The sequence below is a fragment of the Zea mays genome, chromosome 3 (genome assembly GCF_902167145.1).
Source record: "Zea mays cultivar B73 chromosome 3, Zm-B73-REFERENCE-NAM-5.0, whole genome shotgun sequence".
Lineage (NCBI taxonomy): Eukaryota > Viridiplantae > Streptophyta > Magnoliopsida > Poales > Poaceae > Zea > Zea mays.
This window is the reverse complement of record NC_050098.1, coordinates 111,499,829-111,512,046: the sequence shown is the minus strand read 5'-3', so window position 1 is coordinate 111,512,046 and position 12,218 is coordinate 111,499,829. Positions and strand designations below refer to the sequence as shown.

General features: G+C 47.5%; 1 protein-coding gene across 1 annotated transcript; it reads right to left on the bottom strand.

Moving 5' to 3' along the window:
• Window positions 1-309: 309 nt before the first annotated feature.
• On the bottom strand, window positions 310-1,095 carry LOC109944808 (uncharacterized protein K02A2.6-like; the record flags this gene model as incomplete). Its single annotated transcript, XM_020550177.2, has 1 exon — window positions 310-1,095. A coding segment is annotated over one exon (786 nt), but the record flags the coding sequence as incomplete, so codon positions are not given.
• Between the last annotated feature and the right edge of the window lie 11,123 nt (window positions 1,096-12,218).

The following is a 12,218-nucleotide window of genomic DNA, read 5'->3' as shown; positions in this document are numbered from 1 at the left end:
GGCTGGACCCTTTACACGACTGGATTCCGAGCTAATTCCGCAAATCTAGCCAACAAACATAGCACAAAACTCGGAACCCTAAACTGCTCTGCGCATGCGAGGACCGTCCGGCCCACAGGCGCGGACTGTCCGGACCGCGGACCGTCCGGCCTCAGGGCCGGACCGTCCGCCAGGCTCAAAACGGTGCTCAACATATGCCCCCTGCCTTTTGGTGGAGCTGAGCAAACCAAAAGCAACTAACTCGATGTGATTACATCGGTTCTCTTAGGCATCTTGCCACATACTAGGATGGTACTGTTTGAGGAAACGCTCATTCAAAGCCTTAGGCAAATCCTTGCCTTGTAATGTTTGTAGCAAATAGGCGTTGCCAGACATCACCTGTTTTACTTTATAAGGACCCTCCCAGCTTGGCGACCATTTCTCGAACTTCCGATCTTTATTCCTTAGAGGCAGAATAGTCTTCCACACCAGGTCCCGTACTTGAAATGATTTTGCTTTGACCTTCTTGTTGTAGGCCCTGGCTACCATAATCTTGTCCTTTTCTATTGCTCCCAAAGCTATCATCCTCTTATCGGTCACCTCATCAATATTATCCATCATTGAATTATAATAATCAGTAGCAGTTAGATCATTTTGTCTGGCGAACCTGACAGCATTCAAACTTATTTCCACAGGCAACACTGCTTCCTGCCCATAGACAAGCTCAAAAGGAGACACTTTAGTAGCCCTATGTTTAGATATCCTATGAGCCCATAAAGCTTCAGACAAAATCTTATGCCAATGTTTAGGATTATTAGATATCTTCTTTTTTATCAAATTAATTAATGTCCTATTACTAGACTCGGCCTGTCCATTGGCCTGAGCATAATATGGAGATGAATTAAGCAGCTTAATTCTGTATAATTCAGCAAATTCACGTACCTCCTTTGACATAAAAGAAGTACCTTGATCTGTAGTCAAGGTCTGGGGAATGCCGAATCTATGAATAATATGCTCAGTTATGAACTCAATTACCTCCTTGTGCGTCATGTTCTTTAGAGCAACGGCTTCAGTCCATTTGATGAAATAGTCAGTGGCAACTAACACAAACCGATGCCCCTTTGATGATGAAGGATGAATTTCCCCAATAAAGTCTAATCCCCATCCTCTGAACGACCAAGACTTGATGATAGGATGTAATTCGGCCCATGGACCAACTGTAGGTCGCCGAATTTTTGACACACTTGGCAACCCTTGTAGTACTTGAAACAATCAGCTATCATACTAGGCCAATAAAAACCAGACCTTCGCAACAACCACTTCATCTTTGGAGCTGATTGATGAGTACCACAAATTCCTTCATGTACTTCGGCCATGGCTAATATAGCATCATCTGGGCCCAAGCACTTAAGTAGGACGTCATTGACTGTTCGGCGGTAAAGTTCATCACTCATCAAAACATACTTGAAAGCTGTTCGCCGAATGTTCTTATCTGTCCTGATATTGGGATTTCGTAAATAATTAAGTATAGGTGTCCTCCAATCACTTGTATCAGCTTCATTGTCAGCCGAATCGATTAAGAGAACATTTCTGGTAACCCCGGACGGTCCGGCGTCATCACGCGGACGGTCCGCGACCTGGGAATTTGGCTCTGCACTGGTTATCAGATTTTCAGTTTTGTGAAATTTCCCTCTCTTTATCCGATAACCTGATGCATCTTGTGCCAAATCGTTAGCTCTATGATTCTCAACTCTAGAGATATGCCGAATACTGAATTCGTCAAAAGAATGGATTATGCTCCAACATTTCTCAAGGTAACTATTTAGAGTACCATCAAAACATTGATATTCTTCTAACACTTGTTGGACAACCAGCTGAGAATCACTAAATACCTTCACATGTTTTACTCCCATACCATTTAAAAGTTCTAAGCCGAATAGGAGGGCCTCATATTCAGCTTGATTATTAGTGCAATAAGTTTTCAATCGGCTAGAGAAGTCAAAGGAGACATTACTTGGTGAAACAAGCACAATGCCAATTCCTTGCCCTTCATTGCAAACCGATCCATCAAAATATAAAGTTTAAGGAGTAATAGTGAGGTATGACATGTCTAGTTCATGAATATCATTTACTCGATGTTCTACAATGAAATCCACTACGACTTGGCCTTTCATAGATTTCAATGGTTCATAGGCCAAGTCATATTCTATGAGTGCATAAGCCCACTTACCAATTCTACCACTCATAATTGGGTTATGCAACATGTATTTGATCACATCGGCTTGACTAGAAACAGTGCAATGACTAGACAGTAAATAACATCTACATTTGGTGCATGCATAAAACAAGCATAAGCATAACTTTTCAATAGATATGTCACCACATGCTCCTTCCCCTCAGTTTCTTGTGTCAGAACAGCCCCAATGACCTTATCCTTAGCTGCAATGTATAATCGGAATGGTACTCCTGCTCGTGGTGCTTTTAATACGGGAGCCGAAGATAATTATTTTTTGATGAGATCAAATGCTTCTTGCTGTTCTGCCCCCCAAGCGAATTTGACATCATTCTTAAGCCGAAGAATAAGGGTGAACGCATCAATCTTCCCGGCTAGGTTAAAATAAACCTTCGTAAATAATTCACCTTGCCGAGAAACCTCTGTACCTCGACCTTACAGGTCGGAGATCCCACATTCCGAATAGAATTGATTCGGTCAGGGTCTATCTCTATACCATGTTCATGTATGACAAATCCTAAAAACTTACCAGCCGACACTCCAAAAGCACATTTACGTGGGTTCATTTTCAAACCATACTGACGCATTTTATCAAAGGCTTTGCGCAAATCAGCTATATGAGAACTAAACTCAGCCGATTTGACTACAATATCATCAATGTAAACTTCCACAGTGTTTCCTAACAATTCATGGAAGATCAAATTCATAGCCCTCTGATAAGTAGCACCAGCATTTTTCAGACCAAATGTCATGACAACCCACTCAAAAAAACCAATGAAGCCTGGACATATAAAGGCCGTTTTAGACGCATCTTCTTCGGCCATGAAAATCTTATTATATCCGGCATTACCATCAAGGAAGCTAATAATTCTATTTCCTGATGCATTATTGATTAATGTGTCGGCTATGGGCATGGGATATTCGTCTTTAGGAGTTGCTCTATTTAAATTGCGAAAATCAATGCATACTCTAAGTTTACCTGACTCCTTCTCCACTGGCACAATATTGGAGACTCACTCTGCGTATCTGCAAGGTCTGATAAAATCAGCTTCTAGCAGCCGATGGATTTCGTCCTTGATGCGTGGGAGAAGATCTGGACGAAATGTTCTAGCTCTTTGCTTGAAAGGTCTGAAACCAGATTTAATAGGCAGCCGATGTTCTACGATCTCTCGGCTTAATCCAGGCATCTCAGTGTAATTCCAAGCAAAGCAATCTGAATATTCCTTCAATAGACTGATCATCTCATCTCTAGGATCGGTCTCCAGGGTCTTGTTTACAAAAGTCGGCCTTGGAGTTTTACCATCTTCTATGTCAATCTCCTCCAAAGGATCGGCCGATGTAAACCCCTGTCCTAGTTTATCAAGATCTCTGAATTCCTCTATCATGTTCCCCACAGAGGAATTAGAAGATCTTTGTGTGACGGCGGACTTTCCGATCTCGGGGACCTGATCATCCGTAATATTGTCCTTTTGCTGTGATATATGTTCGGTCTTAAAGTCCAAACTCTTTTGTGAAAGACCAGACCATCCGGCCTTGGAAGCTGAACTGTCTGTGATCAGAGACTCATGAACTTTGTGTGTATTCATCATTTAAACTTTATTTAGGATTTAGCCAATTCTCCATCGGCTCTAGCATTACAGGAATGAAACCTTTCTTATCTATACTTATGAATTGATAATCAGAAAAATCTACTCATGTGAGACATGTAGCAGTCTCATAAGTCCAGAGTACAGGGGCATCGGCCACAGCGATGCAGGCCGATACATCAGCATGTACTTGTTCTATGTCATCGCCTACCCATTGTATTAGCATTTGATGTAATGTAGAAGGTATACATTGATTGGCGTGAATCCAATCTCTGCCTAGGATTAAACTGTAATTTCCTTCTACATCAGCGACGAAGAATGCAGCAGCAAGGGTCTTAGTCCCGATGGTTAATTCAACGGACGTGACTCCCCTGGCTTTGATCGAACTATCAGTTCCAACACCGCTGAGGGTCATGTTGGTCTTGACAAGTTCGTCATCTTGTTTACCTAATTTTCTGTACAATGAATAAGGCATTAGATTTACAGCCGCCCCTCCATCTACCAACATCTTAGCAATCGGTATCCCATCAATGTGGCCGCGCACGAAGAGCGGCTTTAAATGATTTACCGATTCTTTTGGTTTAGTAAAGGCGGCTTCTTTAGGACCAAAATCAAATTGGGCAACAACAGGTTCATCGTCGACGATAATAGTACAATCGGTGGAAAATGTAATAATATTTACATCCATACCTGGGCATTCTAGAGAAGCCTCGTAGTCGACCAGGTCTTCTCCCAGCAGGTCGTCCTCCTCCATTGATGTTGTCGTGTCGTTGGAGGCTTCCTGGTGAACGGCGGACGGTCCACGCGCGCGGGCCGGGCGGTCCGCGCCTGGTGCAGGTTGTCCAGAGGCCTCCTGGTGAAGAACGGACGGTCCGCGCGCAGAGGCCGGACGGTCCACGCCTGGTGCAGATTGTCCAGGCTTGCTGGCCGGGCTTTCTGCCATACCTGCAGGGTGCTCCACAAGTATTGTTTGATTTTCTATTTTTGTAGCCGTTTGTTTTTCCTCAACGGCCTTTGGTCTCCATTTCTTTTGCGGTGGCGGGTACTGTGGATGTGTGTCATTGAATATCTTTTCCGCCTCTTTCTCCTGGCTCTCCTTTGCTCTTAGGCGCTGTAATTTTCTCTTTTGGGACCATGTCAATCCCGCTGGGCACCATCGAGGCATGGAGTATTTTGGATCGGCTGTTTTGATGGTAGTCGTATCTTATTTTTTGGTTGTATTGGCCGATTCACCAAAAATCATCGGCCCTTTATTGTCTCCCTGTATGACAACATCTGTAGTGCCTATTTTGATGATGTCCTTTTTTGTTGTTCTTTGAGTTGCTGCAGGCATATGCCCCCCTGCCGGATTGGTCGGCCTTGGAGGCCGAGTAGTCCGGCAATCTTGTTAGGCCTGTGCCTGGTGACCAGATTTAGCATCGCTCAATCGGTTTTGTACTGGCGGCGCCAACCTGTCAAAAACAGATGTTTGGGGTGCCCCCCAGGCGGGGTACTGTGGCATCCCAAATGGACATGGCGGCATGCACCATATTTGATTTGGGACATATTGTGGAGGTAAGTATGTGTATGGATACAACATGGACGGATAAGGGGGTGGAGGTGTCCATGTAGGCATGTTAGGTCTCAATTGTACAATATGACCTTTCATTTCTTCCGATTGGTGAGGTGGTCCAATCGGCCTGACCTGACGTTGCTCATGAATGGGTGAGCGGGGTCGCTTTGGTGGCCGGTCACTGGGGCCAGCCTTCTTTTTCACGTATTTAGACAACAATTGATCGAAAGTCGGGCCAGGCTTGATCAGCCGACCAGCTGCGTTAAATGTATTTGTTTTCCACGTACCTATCTCTGGTCATCGTGGTTTGAAGTTATGGGGTCGCTGCGAGTCCTGAGCATGGCCGGACCGTCCGCTGGAGTCCTCCGGACCGTCCGGAGAAGCGTCGGACCGTCCGCGTCTGGATGGCGGACTGTCCGCGATGCGTAGCACGGGTTCCCGCAACTGTATCCCTGTCTGCGCTTGCCCCCCAGTGCTAGAGGCTGTGATGGTCACCTTCAGGGTCTCCCCTCCGTCGGGAGTCTTCTCGGCCACCACTTTCCTGCAAGAAACTTTACATCCCCATCGGCCTTTTTAGCATTGCCGATGATTGTTTCTTTGCCTTTGCCTTTATCGACTATATTTGGCCGAACCAGGACTTTCTTGCCCTCGAAGTCGATCATGTTCATCGGAAAGGGCTCTGTATCCACCCGCATTTCCTGAAATTTCAATCGTCCTTCGTTAATGGCCGATTGAATCTGTCGCCGAAATACATTACAATCATTAGTGGCATGAGAAAATGAGTTATGCCACTTGTAGTACGCACGACGTTTTAGCTCGTCGGCGGATGGAACAGTGTAATTTATTTTAATATTGCCATTTTTGAGCAATTCGTCAAATATTTTATCACACTTACCAACATTAAACGTAAACTTAACCTCCTCTTGCCGTTTCTTTTGAACCGGTTGTAAGGAGGAACAAGCCGAAGATTTGGCCTGTTTTGGCCAAACCATTTCAGCAGCATACACTTCTGTTGATTCGTCATCTGAGCTACTTTGGTCGCATTCTACTATATGTACGTTGTGACGCATTGTTTTAGCAGTTTCTTTGCTCCGGCTTTCGCAAGCCAAAGCTCTCTGGTGTAACTGTGCTAGTGTAAAAAATTGGATGCCTTCTAATCTTTCTTTTAAATAATATCGTAGACCATTAAAGGCTAATCCTACTAGCTGTTTTTCTGCTAAATGAATTTGAAAGCATCGGTTTCTTGTATCTCGGAATCTCCGGATGTAATCATTAACCGATTCATCTTTTGTCTGTCGCAATGACACTAAATCTACCAAATCCAACTCATAGTCACTGGAGAAAAAATGATCATGAAATTTTTGTTCTAGATCTCCCCATGATGAAATGGAATTAGGAGGTAAAGTGGCATACCATGCAAACACGGTTCATGTTAGAGATAATGAAAATAAACGCACGCGAAATGCCTCCGTGTCGGCCAACTCTCCCAATTGTGTTAAGAACTTGCCTATATGTTCGCGCGTGTTTTCCCTTGATCACCCGAAAATTTTGCGAATTCGGGTATTCTAGTAACCTGTGGGTACGGGTGGTGATCGAACCGGCTGTCATAAGGTTTCCGATATGATTGCCCCCAGGGACCATGCTTACTCCGAGCTTATCTCGGAACGCCCCGGCTATTTCTTCCCTCACTATATCAATGGCAGCCGGTGCAAGACCACCGGTTCTCTGGTCAAACATAGGTGGGGTTGGTTGTATGTTAGTAGGTTGTCTTTCCCCCCATTGGTTTGAGCTACGTGGTGCATTTCCATTTACCCTATATGGCTCATAGGTTTGATCGTTTCTTTCCGGCCTTCTAGGTGGGGCCGGAAAGCTTTCCTGAGCTCTGGATCCTGAATTAATGGGCTAGTGCACTGCATAGTGTGATGGGAAGTGTTGCTGGGACGGGCGAGGATTCAGGTAATAATCCTCCTCAAAAAACTCATGCGCAGACTGTCCGGATACATATCCGGACCGTCCATGGTTATATGTGGACCGTCCGACTGGGTAGTTTGGGTTCTGTGTCATATGTGGTGGCTCGGGTGCGTGTCTGGGTACTTCATTAAAAATGGGTCCGACCGTGGCTGGCCCGGACGGTCCGCGCTCACGTGTGGACGGTCCGGACATGTGCAGATCGGCTGTTTTGCAGCCGATTTGCGGTTGCTCAGGGTACATGTCCATCGGCATCCCATAAAGGGGTTGTGACTGGTCGTGACAACCTATAGCCGATGTATTACGCGTGTTACCCCCTAATTCTACCTCGTGTGATGGAAAATTTGCAATGCTAGATTTGTCAAACGCACGCGCTAATCTCCTATAGTCGTTTTGCATATCCCCTATGATATTTTGCATTTGTTCACGTTGTTCATCTACATAATTCTTAAGAGATTGCAGCTCATTTGTATTACTTACATTGGGGATGTCTGGCGTGGGTCGCAGTGAAGCCGGATCTGTCGCCCGATGTCGGACGACTTCGTTGTTCCTGTCCACTTTGAAGTTGGCCAAGAACCTCGCTTTTGCCTCCTGGATCATCTGCTCCTTGTGCTCCTCGAACTGGAGCTGTTCGTCAGCCGGCAATGTGTCCCAAGTTGGCTCTATGATGTTGCTTGGCAAAATATCAGAGCTATCCCTTGAACCGGCCATGGAGGGCCGATTTGATGACTCTGTATTTGTCTTCCCCAACGGAGTCACTAAAAAGTATGTTGACGCTTTTTCGGAGCGCCAAATACTCAAGAAGAACCGGCGACGGTGCTCTCTGGTCAGGCGCGGACGGTCCGCGACCTGGCGCAGGGGCTAAGGTTTCCTGCCTGACGGCCGGACGGTCCACGCCCTGGGGCCGGACGGTCCGTGCGTGCGTAGGGGCGGCGGAAGATCGCCGGCGGCGTTTGGATCTCGCTCCCAGGAGGGACCCCGTCGAGGAGGAGAGATCCTAGGGGTTGTCTAGGCTCGGGTCGGCCGACCTAGACTCCTCTAATCGGCGTAGAGTCGAAGAGAGGCGAAGAATTTGGGGATCGAGAGGCTAAATCTAAACTAGACTAGAACTACTCCTAGGATAAAATGCGAAATAGAAGTTGTATTGATTCGATTGATTATTACAAATCGGCCGTAGACCTCTCTTTTTATAGAGGAGGGGGGCTGGACCCTTTACACGACTAGATTCCGAGCTAATTCCGCAAATCTAGCCAACAAACATAGCACAAAACTCGGAACCCTAAACTGCTCTGCGCATGCGCGGACCGTCCGGCCCACAGGCGCGGACTGTCCGGACCGCGGACCGTCCGGCCTCAGGGCCGGACCGTCCGCCAGGCTCAAAACGGTGCTCAACAGTTTGTTAGCTATATTCGCGGAATTAGCTCGGAATCCGGTCGTGTAAAGGGTCCAGCCCCCCTCCTCTATAAAAAGAGAGGTCTACGGCCAATTTGTAATCATCATCAATCGAATCAAACACTTCTATTTCGCATTTTATCCTAGGAGTAGTTCTAGTCTAGTTTAGGTTTAGCCTCTCGATCTCCAATTTCTTGCTTCTCTTCGACTCTACGCCGATTAGAACGGCCTGCCGAGCCTAGACATCACCTAGGATCTCTCCTCCCCGACGGGGTCCCTCCCGGGAGTGAGATCTAGGCCGCCACCGGCGACTTCCGCCGCCTCTGCGTACGCGCGGACCGTCCGGCCCCCAGGGCGCGGACCGTCCAGCCGTCAGGCAGAGGACCCTAGCCCCTGCGCCAGGTCGCGGACCGTCCGGCCCCAGGGCGCGGACCGTCCGCGCCTGACCAGAGAGCACCGCCACGGTTCTTGTTGAGTGTTTGGCGCTCCGAAAAGGCGTCAACATACTTTTTGGCGACTCCGCTGGGGAAGACATATTTAGACCTATCAAATCGGCCCTCAATGGCCGGTTCAAGGGATAGTTCTGAAGTCTCTCCAAGCAACATCATAGAGCCGACTTGGGACACATTGCCGGCTGACGAACAGCTCCAGTTCGAGGAGCACAAGGAGCAGATGATCCAGGAGGCAAAAGCAAGGTTCTTGGCCAACTTCAAAGTGGACAGGAACAACAAGGTCGTCCGACTTCGGGCGACGGATCCGGCTTCACTGCGACCCACGCCAGATATCCCCAATGTAAGTAATACAAACGAGCTGCAATGTCTTAAGAATTATGTAGATGAACAGCGTGAACAAATGCAAAATATCATAGGGGATATGCAAAACGATTATAGGAGACTAGTATGTGCATTTGATAAATCTAGTATAGCAAATTTTCCTTCACACGAGGTTGAATTAGGGGATAACACACGTAATGCATCGGCTAGAGGTTGTCACGACCAGTCACAGCCCCTTTATGGGATGCCGATGGACACGTACCCTGAGCAACCGCAAATCGGCAGCAAAACAGCCGATCTGCACATGTCCGGACCGTCCGCACGTGAGCGCGGACCGTCCGGGCCAGCCACGGCCGGACCATTTTTAATGAGTTACCTAGACATGCACCCGAGCCACCACATACGTCACAGAACCCAAACTACCCAGTTGGACGGTCCGCATACAATGACGGACGGTCCGCATATAACCACGGACGGTCCGGGTACATATCCGAACAGTCCGCGCATGAGTCTTTTGAGGAAGATTATTACCTCAATCCTCATTAGTCCCAGCAACACTTCCCATCACACTATGCAATGCACCAGCCCATTAATTCAAGATCCAGAGCCCAGGAAAGCTTTCCGGCCCCACCTAGAAGGCCGGAAAGAAACGATCAAACCTATGAGCCATATAGGGCAAACGGAAATGCACCACGTAGCTCAAACCAATGGGGGGAAAGACAACATACTAACATCCAACCAACCCCACCTATGTTTGACCAGAGAGCCGGTGGTCTTGCACCGGCTGCCATTGATATAGTAAGGGAAGAAATAGCTGGGGCATTCCGAGATAAGCTCGAAATAAGCATGGTCCCTGGGGGGCAATCATATCGGAAACCTTATGACAGCTGATTTGATCACCACCCATACCCACAGGGAACCAGGATACCCGAATTCGCAAAATTTTCGGGTGATCAAGGAAAAAACACGCGCGAACACATAGGCCAGTTTTTAGCACAATTAGGAGAATTACATAGAGGCATTTCGCGTACGTTTATTCTCATTATCTCTGACAGGAACCGCGTTTGCATGGTATGCCACTTTACCTCCTAATTCCATTTCATCATGGGGGGATCTAGAACAAAAATTTCATGATCATTTTTTCTCCGGTGACTATGAGTTGGATTTGGTAGATTTACTGTCATTGCGACAGGCAAAAGATGAATTGGTTAATGATTACATTTGGAGATTCCGAGATACAAGAAACTGATGCTTCCAAATTCATTTAGCAGAAAAACAACTAGCAGGATTAGCCTTTAATGGTCTATGATATTATTTAAAAGAAAGATTAGAAGGCATCCAATTTTTTACACTAGCACAGTTACACCAGAGAGCTTTGGCTTGTGAAAGCCGGAGAAAAGAAACTACTAAAACAATTCGTCAAAACGTACATATAGTAGAATGCGACCAAAGTAGCTCAGATGACGAATCAGCAGAATTGTATGCTGCTGAAATGGTTTGGCCAAAGCAGGCCAAATCTTCGGCTTGTTCCTCCTTACAGCCAGTTCAAAAGAAACGACAAGAGTAGGTTAAGTTTACGTTTAATACTACAGGAATTCTACTGATTCCCGTCGGCCAGGGTAATTCCCGTCGGCCAGAGCGAAAGCCGACGGGAATAGACTAATTCCCGTCGGCCAAAAAATAGCCGACGACCATTATTTTAATTCTCGTCGGCCCCGTCTCAAGCCCACGGGGATTAACTAATCCCCGTCGGCCCTGTGCTCTGGCCGACGGGAATAAGGTAATTCCCGTCGGCCCTGTATATTAGCCGACGGGGATTAATCTTTTTAGAGCCAGGCCGCAGCCGCGCGGGCTCATTTCTTCTCTGTTCGCATCCCTGCCCGACCGCCGCCCTGCTCAACCGCCGCCCTGCCGGACCGCCGCCCGAGCCTGCCCCTGCCCGAGCGCCGCCAGCGAGGCCGCCCCCGCCCGAGCCGCCCCGCCCGAGCCCGCCGGCCGCCCCCGCCCGAGCCGCCCCGCTTGAGCGCCGCCGCCCTGCCCGAGGTCGCCCTGCCCGACCGGCGCCGTGGCCGAGCACCGCCGCCGCTTGAGCGCCGCCGCCCTGCCCGAGGTCGCCCTGCCCCCGAGGCCACCTTGCCCGAGGCCGCCCCGCCCCAGCGCCGCCGCCGCCCCGCCCGAGCGCCGTCGGCCCGCCCCGGAGCACCGCCGCTGCCGCCCGAGTGCCACCACAAGCTCCCGAGCTCCTCGTACCCCGAGCATCGTCGTCCCCAGCCCGTCGTCATCCACCGTTCGCTCGTGCCCCGACGGGAATCAGTAACTGAGGTATAATTTTATATATATGTAAATAAGTATTGATTATTTTCGTCGGTTTTTTGTGGCCGACGGGAGTTAACTTTCATGTGATTAGAGTTAGTTTAAAATTGTTAATTTATAGTGTTTTTAGTTTTTATATGACTTTATGCATTATTGAATGTAAATGCGAGTGCGATTGTTAATGTAAATGCGAGTGCGATTGTTAAATTTGTGTATACATGCTTATTTTCGTCGGTTTTTTATGACCGACGGGAGTTAACTTTCATATGATTAGAGTTAGTTTAATATCACATGTGATTAGAGTGTGATTAGAGTTAGTTTAATATCACATGTGTGGCTTGATGTTAGGTAAGTATTAATTCTATTATTATAATAGATTTAACTTATGCTATTGAATTGTTGAATTTGATGTTATTTAATAA